The 12925-nt window shown below is 39.0% G+C and overlaps 1 protein-coding gene across 1 annotated transcript in view; it reads left to right on the top strand.

The window, feature by feature from the left end:
- Positions 1-711: 711 nt before the first annotated feature.
- The window catches only part of si:dkey-1d7.3 (transmembrane protein 132D), a 32701-nt gene continuing 20487 nt past the window's right edge, over positions 712-12925 (top strand). Inside the window, exons 1-2 of the mRNA XM_017713453.2 lie at positions 712-969; positions 4930-5785. Of these exons, the coding sequence (XP_017568942.1) occupies positions 900-969; positions 4930-5785 (926 nt within the window). The 5' untranslated portion in view covers positions 712-899. The remainder of the gene's footprint in view (positions 970-4929; positions 5786-12925) is intronic.

Genomic DNA, 12925 nt, shown 5'->3' with positions numbered 1-12925 from the left:
GCTTGAGGTGGAAACACATGGCCAAGGGCCCTGGCTTTAGGACCATGTCCAATAGGGGGCGCTGGCATCCTTCTGTATTATAGTTCCAGACGAAGGCCAGCTGTGCACCGCCCACTGCCAACTGCGTTGGGCTGTGCTTCTTTAAACAGCCAAAGTTATTGGCTGAGTCCCAAATTGCTCCCTGTTGGACATATGCTGCACTTTTTGGATGTAGGAGCCACAATTTAACGACCTGTAGAGCGAACTATAGAGAGAGATATGAGATTCAGCCATTAATTGAAAAGAGTTATTGTCCTGCCTCTACCGTGGCAATTAACATTCATATTAATAGTTCAGGTGTTAATTGCAGGCCTTATGAATGCACTCACCTGTTACAGTTCGCCTACAACGAAAGACTTATTAATAACAGATAATAAGAGGCTACAGCATATATATAAACAGAATTATAATGTCTAATCAAAACAAACATCCAAACGCTCCCACCGGCCGCTGCTCCTGACTGCACGTGTATCGTTGGTCAGTAGTCATTCCATCAGCCAATCACAGCGCAGCGGGCGGGACTTGTGGCTTCCTTTCCAGGTTTGAGACGCTCTTCGTCTCTTCTATTGGTTGCTGGTCACGTGACCAAAGAGAAGCGCTCAACCTGAACATCTGCTGCTTTCGGGGTGTCTCTAAACTCTGAAAGTAGACATTTGGCTGGAAGGACTGACTGAAACTGAACCGGGCAGATAACTGACCTTTCTCCGTTTGTAGAATGGCCTTGTGCTGTTTTCAGTAGCCCCAGGTGTCCAAGCAAGCTGCTGATTTGCTGGCTTTAGCGCTCAGCAGGGTTTGGGATGGTCACTGTGCTTAAACATCAGTAGGTTTCAGCTGACACTTCGTCTTTGGAGTTTGCAGTAATGGTAAACACAGGCTTCTTACCCAGGGGAATGCTGCTGGTGGTCGTGTGTCTCGCTACAGTAATACGAGGTAAGACTTCCCTTAAGAAGTAGAGAATGAATGTATGAAGCTACTTTAGTAAAAGTCTGTTTATGTTCTTAACGTTAGTTGAATAACGGGATAAGCTGACCACCTCAGCAGGCAGCAGGGCTGTACAATATATCGTGTGCTACAGCATTATCACGATATTGGTCTTTGTTACTGATATTGCAAAGACACAAATCCCTCTGACGGAATGTTTTTGTGTGCTGTGAGCATCCTGACCAACTTCACACGTTCCTGCTGAGTGATCTAGGAGAGTTTTGGTGAATCAAGGCGTCATCAGACATAAACTTTTATGGTCAAGAAAACACAAGCCAGACTTTTAAAGTCAACCTGAAATCAAAACGGATCCGTTTGAACCTTTTTTAGTTCATGTTTTTATGGATTTTAATCATAATAGATCAGTTAAAAGACTACTTGTGGTTTTCCATCAGAATGTATTGACTTTTTTCTTTCTGAAGATGGGAATAAATAATAACCAGTAATACCAAATTCCTCAAAACAATTTGCTGGTTGATTGTAGACTTCTCTCCTTGTCTGATTGTCTTACTTCTCTAAAACTCATTGATAACCCCAAATTGAACAAATTACTGAATTATTGTAAGCAATGTGTGTGTATCCCTTAATATTTAAAGTATGATTTATATATTTTTAAATTTTGCACTTAAACATTTTGTATAAACATAAAATATTATTTCCTTTTCATAATTACTTGATTTAAATAATTTAATACATTTTAATACACTAATATAGTCTGTGTGTATTTGTATGTGTATATACATGTGTGTGTGTGTGTGTGTGTGTGTGTATACATGAAATTTACACACAATGTAAAGGAGAACGGGTCCTTTGAAATTATGTCAAAAACTAAAAAATGACAAAAATGGAGGTACGAGGTTTTGTTCCAACAGCAGCGATATATATATATATATATATATATATATATATATATATATATATATATATATATATATATATATTACACACACAAATATGTATGTGTGTGTGTATAAGGTTTTGTAACTATGTATCATATTTGATTATTTATAATAAGGTCAAAAATGTTCTTTTTCTAAGTGCAGACAGTAGTTGCATGTCAAAGAAAAAAAAGAATAATATTAATAACCTGTAATCATCGGTTTAAAACCCTCACCTAGCTTTTGACTTTGTGTTTATGGTCACTAATTATTATTGCTCATGTTTTTTGTCAAATGATACAGTGTATTTGGCGAAGTATTGCAATAGGTTTATTTTATTCATCTATTTATCCAACAATATGATTATTTTTCCATATTGTGCAGCTCTGGTAGTACATTGGAAGTCCATTGGAGATTATTTTGCACTACCTCTCGGGAGAAGTGGTTCTAAGTACTGTCAACTTCACTGACCACGTTTATGGGGCAGAAGTTGAAACAACACTCGAAACAGAGCTCATTCCATCTGGTAACATGGTGACCCTGTGGAGTGTTGTCATTAAATTAGGTTTTAACTTTTATACAGTCGTGCAAAATAGTGAGAGTTTAGCCATAGATCATAGTGGCTTATGCACAACTGGAGCTCACTCATGTTTGGTCTAATGTGCTTGGACACCACTGTGTACACTAGTTCATTACTCCCCTGCAGCTGTAGCCATTAACCTACTTTGAGTTGTTGCCTTTTTTACATGGGATTTCCAGAGTTGGGTTGAGATGGGATTTGTTTATTAGGCTCATAGTTTTTATGGGCTTTTGAGTCGATGTGATGCCAGTAGGAAGGTTCATCAAACGGATTAGTGGACTGTAAGTGAGGCGTACTGCTGTGTTGTTTAGAGATAACCTGTATAATGGAGAGGGAAGTCAAGCTGTCTGTCCAGCACTGATAAAGATTTGATGATGTTTTTTTTCCCCCTCTGCCTTTGTCCAAAGGGTCATTTTGGTTCTTTGTAGTCACCATAGATTCAATATGTATGCTAGATAACATCAGTCTAGTAGGGAGCCTGTGACTTTAGGACTTACTGTGAAAACCTCATTAAAATGTGTCCTTTTTAAATTGGTATGCTGGTGGGAATCCATAGTTGCTGCTGAAATGAAATGGGTTGGGCTGAGGGCCCACTGGAACATGGCAACAAAACAATACTGCCACAAAAACTAATGTGTATGAACACTGTTCAGAGTTCTAAAGAATATGCATAAGTTACCATACATTTCCACTCCGCTCCTTTTTGAAATGCAGTTGCAAATGCATTCATGAATCAGTATGACATGGAATGCCTTTTGACAAACTACTTCAAAAGATGCACAATGTGTCAAGATCAGCCTTCAATTTCCAACGCTGCTCTTTGGCAATCAGAGGCAGGAGGCAGCATGAGTCCTGAAGCCTGTCGGAAGGGAAAGGTTAAGTGTCTCCTCCAGACGAGGGATTTGACACGTTGCTTGTCTGGACATGCTGAACACCTGATGAAAGCGTTTGGGACTATTTTCCTGTCTCTGTGTGCTGAGCAGCATGCTAAGAAATGTGCTTACACAGTTATAGAGTGAGACTCTGGGGGAATCTGATGTTTGTGTCAGAAGGGAGCAAGACTTTTGTCCTTCTCGTATCTGCAGATATTTTTTAGTGAAAACTGTTGAACAGCAGTGCCATGAAGAGGCTGTCAAAAGCAAAGCTTTGAGCCAGTCATACTCTTTTGATCTGTGAGAAGTAGAAACAGGTGAGCTGATGTTAGAACATGGCATGCAGCAGTTTGGAGTATACAGAATCTGTCAAATGGATTTTTTTGACTATTTTCTACATTTTGCATTAATGGTTAAGACATCAAAGCCTTGTAATAAGCACATATGCAACATTACAGTTACCAAAATTGTATTAAAGGGATCTACTGATTTGTGCATGATTAAGTAATTCACATACTAACAAAGTCATTCAGAGTGGTTTGATGTTAAATCTGCCATTTTAGAGTAACTTACTGAGTCAGAGTTGTTCATGGTGGTGGTGATGAGAGCTAGACGTCGGAAACATTTAACGCATCTAAAAGATACAAGCCAGAAAACTATTACATGAAATGGTTACAAATATCCTGCCTGATGCCTGAGACATTGATTTATGATGATGTTAAGACAAGGGTTTTGGCTAAACCTTAAATATAAATTCATTGTAGAGAGGTACATGCTGGGTGTTACAAGGCCAAAAAGTGCTGACCCCTTTTTTCTTTCACCACCACTGTAAAGAAATTAATCTTTAAGTTTCTCTACAATACACCATTTCACTTCAAACCGCTCTGAATCCACTTGTTTACACCCTAAAGATTGAATTATGCATAATAAAAAAAATGGGTGGTAAATTTCTCTTTAAACAAATCTCACATTTCAGCCTCCCTTTGCCTTTTCCTTGCACACTTTTGATCATTCTATCAAGCAGCTTTAAAAGAAGCCACCTGGGATGCTTTTCCAAACAGACTTGAAGAAGTTCTCATGTATGCTAAGCACTTGTTGGCTGCTGAAACGACTCATTGAGGGGGAAATTAGCATATTTTTACATGTAGAATTTGTTTTGGAAACATATTAGATCTCATCTAGGCATCGACTTCGTTATTTATATTTGCCTGAGAAACCAATTTCAAAACCCATTATTTTGTCATTTGAAAATGCCAGCTTCTCTTTACATTGTATGAACCTGTCATGATGAATGGACCAACATAAAAGGCCCAAAATGACTTGGAATAAAATATTGACACATTAAAGTACATTTGAAAGTTAAGAACATTTTCTCCTGTCTTCTATGAAGCTTTTAGATTGAAATGCCTTTCAGATTATGAAAAACATACATTCAGTGTCCAAACTATTGACTAATGACTTAAATAATAAACCAAGCTACACACTTACCCATGCAATATATCATGTGTATTGTGACCCCTCCCCCAATACACAGTATTTCCAGAATCATATATATCACTTAATCCATATTCCCCTGTAGGAATGAAGGCTGAGGAGGTATCAGATGATCCTAAGACCCGTCCCCCGGCGCCTGATCTTCCTGAACTGACCTACCAGATCCTCAACGCTGACCATCTTTTTCTGAAAGATGCCAGTCATGTTTTGAAGGGAAACCTTAGCCAGCGGTCGCAGAAACAAACCTTCATCATCACTGGGCTCACTGAGCAGCCAGCCATCAACGTCAGCTATGGGCCCATGTCTGTGGAGCAGTCTATCCCGCCAGAGCTGGTAAACACTGACCCCAGTGTCCGAGCCTTTATTCTGGCCCGCCAAGTGCGCTCTTCTGCACCTATAATACGACTGCTCTTTTATGCCACCAGCAAGACGGACCTCATAAAAGATGTGCCAGATCAAGTCAGGCCAGGGCAGAATGAAGCTGGCTACATCTGTGTTACAGCTCATGCCTTCTGGGCACTGCTGGAGGTTCGAGGAACCTGCTCTATCCCTGCAAATGGAGGCTTCTGCTTGGCCCAGTTGAAGCCGGAGCCAGCGTGGTTCAGCCCAGGTGGCGCCAGGTCCAGCAGAGAGCAGAGGGGTGATTCACGAGGGACAGTTGTAGAACTTTACTACCAGACCAGGCCCAGTCCCACCAGCCAGTGTGTTGCCCAGGATAGTAATCAGTGGAAGGGTGCAAACCAGGCCTTTGGTCCCAACATGAAGAAAATTGGCAATGTCAGTCTCCTGCGCTCACCTCCTGGAAACCCCACGTTCATGCGTTTGCGTCTGGGTGGAACTGTGATCGTGCAAACATCTTCAAAACCTCTGAAGAACGCAGACACAGCCACCTTCTACGTCTTCTTGTCCAGCACCTCCCCTGTAGTGCACTTTATACTCAGGTGAGTACTTTAACCTGAGCAGTCTTTTCCTGTCTCACTTCTTCCTGCACTTGGGGCGGTCACCTTTACTCGTATTAAAAACAGTCATTGGTTAAAATTTACTTATTTGATGAATTACCAGTTATTAGTTGGCAGGTTGCATATAAAGGGGAGAAAAGGGTTCTTTTATTGTATTTGATGCTACATAGAATAGTTTTTATATTCTCCATCAATCTAAGAACCATTTGGCCATGCAAACGTCTTTTTAAGCATGAAATTGCTTAAAACCATTGCCTTTACTAAAAACACTTGAATATCCATCTTTTTAAATGATGGCCGTGTCTTTGTTTACCTCTAAATCTTTTTATTTTGCAGAAATTTTGAAAAATCTGTGGAATTATCCTTAAAACCCTCCTACTGGTCTCTCTTATAGTATGGAGCTATAGACTACCATTTACATGCAATTTTCAGTGCTTTATATATATTTCATCTAATAATAAGGCTCTGTAAAGCGTTCCTTATCATTATATGGCATGAATTGTTTTAACTTGCTTATTTATGCCCCTTTTTGTTGTTTATCATCTTTTTAAAAGTTCTGAGTGCTTAAAATAACAATAAAAAGAATCAGTAGACTGCTTGATTACCAATTGATAGTGACAAACCTCTCTGGTATGCACGCATAGAATCAACACTGTATTTGGATTCTTTCAGTTGAGGCTGTTAAACAAAACAGCTGAACCAGAATTACTTTATACCATGTTTTATGCTGCCCAGTGTATTTATGTATTATTACATTGATCTGCTATCTATTATTAATAAACCGTTTAGAAATAGGATTTATGTTCAGGATTATCAGATTTTCTCTGAAGACATTACAATTACTAGCTGTTTTTGTTCCAGGTTGGGTATTTTGCATCTGGCCAAAATAGGATGTGCAGTGGGGAATGAGACAGCAGTGTCCCTTGCTAATGTGTGAATGTACCTGAAAACATTCTTAAGGGTGGATCCACTTATAGCTGGGAAAATGTTGTGTTTTCACCCTGTACACAGATTACAACGACATAATAACCTAGCACCAGCTCAATTCATTTTTCTAACTGAAGGAGTTTTAAAGCCACTCTTCCATAAATAGGGAAATAATGGGGAAAATATTTGGCAGCATTCATTTCGTAGCATTCCATTATTGTGTGTGTGTGTGTGTGTGTGTGTGTGTTTGTGTGTGTGTGTGTTTTTCCCCATAAATAATGCATCGACTTAATGGAGCAAGAAAGCAAATACCTAATAACTACTTGACTCCTTTGGGCAGAGATGAACTTATTACAGAAGAAGCTCTGCCATGCAAAAACACACAGTGCAATCTGCTGAATCCCAACCCACAGCCACAGAGGCGGAACACATAGCGGAGTGAAATTGGTATTATTTGTTTGGGCTAAAGTACTGTTTGTTGTTCTTCTAGTTTCAGAATATCTGGAGTTTGATGTTTTGTGTATCCAGAAAATCGCAGATGAATGCATGACCTATTAAACTACAACCTGACCCACTTCCTGTTTTTGTCTCGGTCATCTTAATCCCAAAGTATTGTTGAGCTTTAAACAGTGGTTGGGATAGATGTTATTGGCGATTATTGAGGATTATCATCATAGGACTGGATCTGACCCTCAGGCCGCCTTGCTGAAAATGTACAAAAAAAAAAAACGACTCACAGTTTTGAGACGCTGAGGGTTTTATGAAGTTGCGAAGCACTATTTTTGATCTCATCTGCCCCTCCACCCACCTCCAGAGCTTTGCTCTGCCAGCAGAAGCTGCCTCAGTATCCTCTGCCCTCTCAAATGGACATTCCTTTTGGATGAGAGGTTAAGCCGAAGTGGAGCCCAGTTTCACAGAGTGATTGATTTTATCCTGGGAAAACTCTCTGCCCCACTTCACTCCTCTCTCCAAGATTGAGTCCAGACCCCTGGGGTTATGACGGGTAATCCGAGCACTGATTGAAAATTAGTGGACTTGTTAACTCTTTGCGGACCGATCTGTCTTCTATCTGGGACTGCTGCGTTTCCTGGGCTCAAAATTAATGGCATCATTTGAAGCAGCCAGTTGCAAATAATGGACTCATAGCTCTGAGGAAAAGAGACAAATATTTTTCATGGGGATGCACAGTGACATGAGTTTTATTACTGGCAGACACTTAAAGGCCCCCATCCTACATTTTTTTTTTTGCATTTTATTTTTTGACCCAACTGAGGACCATTCACAGCATTTGTGTGGTATTACTAACCAAAAACATACTTCATTCTTACATGACCATTTTAACCTCTTTGATGTAACAGGCTATTTATGTTACTGTGCCTTTAAGACTGATATATGTAAATGTTTTAACTGGGACAGGGTCAAGGTGTGGCCGAAGAGGTCCACTTGGCCACTCCTCTGGCCACCCCAGTTAAACAAAATGAGTCTGTCAGGCTTCCCCTTTTTCTCTCAAAGTGAATAATGGCTTTTTTGAGTTCTACATGCTTCATTTGCCACTGTACAAAACCTGTGTAAACATAAAATTGTCCCTGGAGGGCAGCACAGTTTGGTTGCATTTGTAATTTCCTAAAATGGCTTCAGAACAGCAGCCCGATCGCATTCATGGCTGAACTTTTATTGCCTGCTACTTTCAGGTGACGTCATATTGCAGTGTCAGTGCTGAATCTCAGGCCGTGTCCCAAACTGCATACTACTGCACTAAATGGAATCTTAGAAGTGCATTCATTAGTGTAGTTATCCAAGTCATAGAAGTGTGTGGTTCGGGATGCAGCCTCTGTAAATTTAGCTTAAATTTCAGAGTGTGAGACTGTAAGTGTGTCCAAATTCAGGGGCTGCTTCCTTTGAAGGATGCGGTCTACAGAGATGTGTCCTTGAAAGGCTTTGTAAACCAATAAAAGGCTGAACCAAAATGAGACGGTCTGCTCTACAATGGATTTCCTGCACAGCACCGCTGTTCCTGCCTTTACCACTGTGTCACGAAATGCCACTCTTGTTTTATTCTTTTGAAGTTTTTTAAAGATGGAGCCAGAAAATTTTATGATTTATTTTTTCATGTATTAGAGCTGGAGATGCTGCTGTCTATCTGCTCCTTGCTCTCTAAAACAGTGTTGGTGTGAGATTTGCTTCAGACCACATTGGCTTTTTTTAACATTTATCATTAGCTCAATTTAAACCCAATACTTACATTTAAAAGTGTCTCCTCAGCTGCCGTTCGCTCCGCTGCTAATGCCGCCATGTTCTCAAATCCTCACCGGCATGCAGTAAACCTTGGGATATGTTTGTTATCATTAACACATTACTAGCAAATTACAAATGTATTAAGCAGCTGAGCTTAATAAAATGCGAGATGGGCTATGGTGAACATTGTTGACGATCTGAGCCAGTTTAAATTAGTTTTAATAGCTTGCTTGCAGCCTGTAAGTCACAGGACTAACGCTACTGATAGGAGAGTAGCTGGTGAATCCCTGTTCACCACAAAAAGGCCCTGTTCATCCAGCAGTCAGGGGATTTCAGTCAATATTAAAGATTAAAATCAGCTTAAACTTTAAGAGCTATGTTACTAATGGCCAACATTAAGTTATGGTGAGGTTTTTCCAGATGTGTTCGTTATGTGTTATTGAGCCTTTGTGGCTGAGCAGAAGTTTGTCCCAGTCATGTAAAATAAGACAACAGGAGACTAAACATAGGCTGCGTTTGTTGTTAAGATTGCAAGCAAAATGTGAGTAAAATGTTTTTGTATCATGTTCATTATTTTGCTAGTATTGTGTTTGTGAAATTTGTAAGAACATTTGTAGGAGCGTATTTGCCTGCCTGCAAATGATACACTAAAGAACATCAGAACAGAGGTGGACTTCAGGCTTTTGAGAAAGCTGGAGAAGAGAGAAAACAGAAAAGAGGGACAGTGAAAGGAAATAGGTGAGAGGGAAGGGAGGTGAAATGAAGAGGAAGGGCAAGATAAGGGCAAAAGAGAAAGAAGAGCAGTAGATGAGGGAGGGAGAAGAGACTGGGACCTGAGAGAGAAAATGTTTCTTCATCTTTTAGAGATGCTTGTTTAAAAAAAAAGAAAGAAAATAAACAGTTACGAGTTCCAAACTACAAATTCCAATGTTATTATAACCTTTGTAAGAAATGTTTGAGCATGTGTATGCATGATATAGTTGCCAGGCTGTTGAATTAGTCTCCCAGTAGACTAGAAAGGATCATCATAGCATCACCCTTCTGTTAATTTTTGTGTGTGTGCGTGTGTGTGTGTGTCTGCTTTTTAGGAAGACACCAATGTTTGTAACCGATGCATTCCTCTGATATTTAATCAATAACAGTGTTCCTGTTTTGGCAGCAGTTAAAGCACAGATGTATGTCAGTAAGAACACTGGATTCAATGAAACCATATATAATGATCTGTAGCTAAGGCTGCAGTGAAAATGTACTAGTGGGAAAACGTTAGCAGTATCTATTGAAAAACACAGAGGAGGACTAAAAAATAGTATACTGAGCTGAAATGACAAAGCAGAAATCTATTGGGATGAAAATATTAATTAGCATGTGAAAGAGGAGAGAAACACTTTCATTACTTTCAGTAGCTGAATAACAGTATTTACAAGAATCTGAACGTGAAAGTCGTGTGATTTTGGGCAGTGTAGTTTAATAACAGCATAGTCTACCAATAGTGCTTAAAATGTTGCATTTAAAAGGTGTCATAGTAACGTACAGTGGCACATATAACGCATGGCATTAGCTTTTAACAATGTGTTAAATTTGACCGCCTCGTTAAAAACATATCATCTTGTTTTTTGTTGCTGTATCATAAAACCTCCACTTCACATTATGCCAAACACACTTTTGAGGCTTATTACTTTATTAAAATCATAATCAGTATATTCAAATAAATAAAACATGAGATTGACAACAGGTGGACCAGAGTAATATTCTATTCTATTCTATTCTATTCTATTCTATTCTATTCTATTCTATTCTATTCCATTCTATTCTAACGGGCAGTTCCAGTTCAGTTGCTAGTGGTTGTTGATTTGTGTCAGAGATTTATTCCATCAAGATCCTCGTTACAGATTCTGCTGAACCGTTTCTTTAGTTATGCATACAACGGCTGTTCTCTAGGCATGCTGAAAATAGGCCACACATACAGATGCGCCCCTCTCACTCTCCCTCCCTCGCTTCGTCTCTCACCCCTGCTCTCCTTCGCTCTATTCCTGTCTCCATCTCACTCCTGCCATCTCTCTGTCTCTCTGACTTACCGTTGTCACTGAAACCCATTCTAGAAGTAAATGTGTTTGCACAGTCTACACAGTGAACAACTGTTGATTACATGTGGCTCTGGCAGGATCTGAGTGTCTAGATGATGCAATAATTACAGGCCATACATTTGAAGTCCAACTGTAATCCTGATTTATAATCACTCTCTCAGTCTCTATGAACAGTGGATAGATCTGTCTGGAAGAGCGGGCTGGCATGGACTGATTCAGTCTGATATCATGAATTACAGCTGATTACTCTGCTAATCTTGTTTCTGCTCTAATACCAAATATACAGCACATCACATATGTGTTTACTACGGATGGTTTTTGGTAAATAATCATAATAATGCTGTGATTCTTTTGGTTGCTGCTGCTTTTGGGTTTAATGAATTGTAGTGAAACTGCGGCCCTTTTTTTACATAAACAAAAACCAACCCCAGCCACATTTACTCTCGTTTTTTGAAAATGAATGGACAAAATGATATATAATCATATTCAAAAGTTTGGGTGCCCTGGCTCAGGTTAAATGTTCTGTTGATTTACTAAGTGAACGTAAGTTAGCACATTCTCTACAGGGAACACACTTCTGCAACTGGCTCTCTGTAATGGATGTGTGACCTTACTTTTACTTAGAAAATCAACAAAACACATAATTTGACCAGGAGTTAAAAATTAAGCATATCATTGTGTATCCCATGTAGGGATGGCTTAGTTTGAAAATCTTGCTATTAAGCCATTAAGTATATGTTTTTTTTTTTCAACAGATTTCTGGGGAGATTAAATCTAAAAAAAATATATATAAACTTGCATAATATTAGAAAGTCAAGAAAATAACTGAAAATGAGAATTTTTTAAAACAGGAGGTCAAAAATTCTTAAAAGAAACAGACAAAAAAAAAATGGAACTCAAAGCCATGCAAGACCTGGTAGACCACCATAGCTGTCATAATCTGATCAACTTATCATAGAAAGAAAGAAGACTTCAAAACAAAGAAGCAGCTGATGTTGTCAGAGCAATAGACTGACCACCCCATTGTCCATACCTCAATGACATTGAATGTTTTTGTGACTACTAGGACTGTGAGAAGCAGATGCAATGCAGCAACTTCTAAGTACTGAAGACACTAAATACTGAGACACACGAAATACTGAAGAATTTTATAATATAATAAGTTATAAAATAATTTTCTCTTTTTCCTGATGCTGAAAGTGAATAAAGTGATTCATACTTAATGGCTGTGTTTACCAGGCATTAAACGAAAAGGTGCTCTCTGACTTTTTGTGACTTACTATGTGGAACCAAGCTTATGTTGTAGGGGCATGTGTTTCAGGGAGACTGTAACAGTAAGCTAATTACTTTCACCATGACTTGTTTAAAATAAGTTTTACTGTTATATAAATCAGTAGAATATAAAACTATTATTCTCATTGAGTTTTATACTGAGTTTAGACTTATAGGCCAAACTTTTCAAATGATGACATTTTTATTCTTATTACTGTTGCAGGTAGATGTTGATCATGAATGTTCATTTAAATGTGGGAGACAAAAGAGCTCTGGCGCTGTTGAGTGGTATGAATGCAGTTAAAGAGAGGTAGATGAAAGCTTGCCACAGTGCCATCAGACATAGTCATTCCATGTTCCTCTGCTTAAGTCAACAGGTTGATCTCAGCACAGAGCACAGTCGAGTGGACTGATACAGGCAGAAATGATGATTTACAGCTCATTACTAATCCGTTTAGCATGTAATACCCATGTAAAAACCCTGCTTCCATAAGTATTTGGTAAATATCTGGTAAAAATCATCTGCCATCTTAAAAATAGAGGTACAATATGATACCACAAGGGTTTTGTGGAGCAGTGCCATAGAACTGTGGTTCTCAATCTT

This window comes from Pygocentrus nattereri, chromosome 16 (genome assembly GCF_015220715.1).
Source record: "Pygocentrus nattereri isolate fPygNat1 chromosome 16, fPygNat1.pri, whole genome shotgun sequence".
Lineage (NCBI taxonomy): Eukaryota > Metazoa > Chordata > Actinopteri > Characiformes > Serrasalmidae > Pygocentrus > Pygocentrus nattereri.
This window is presented reverse-complemented; position numbering and strand designations above follow the sequence as displayed.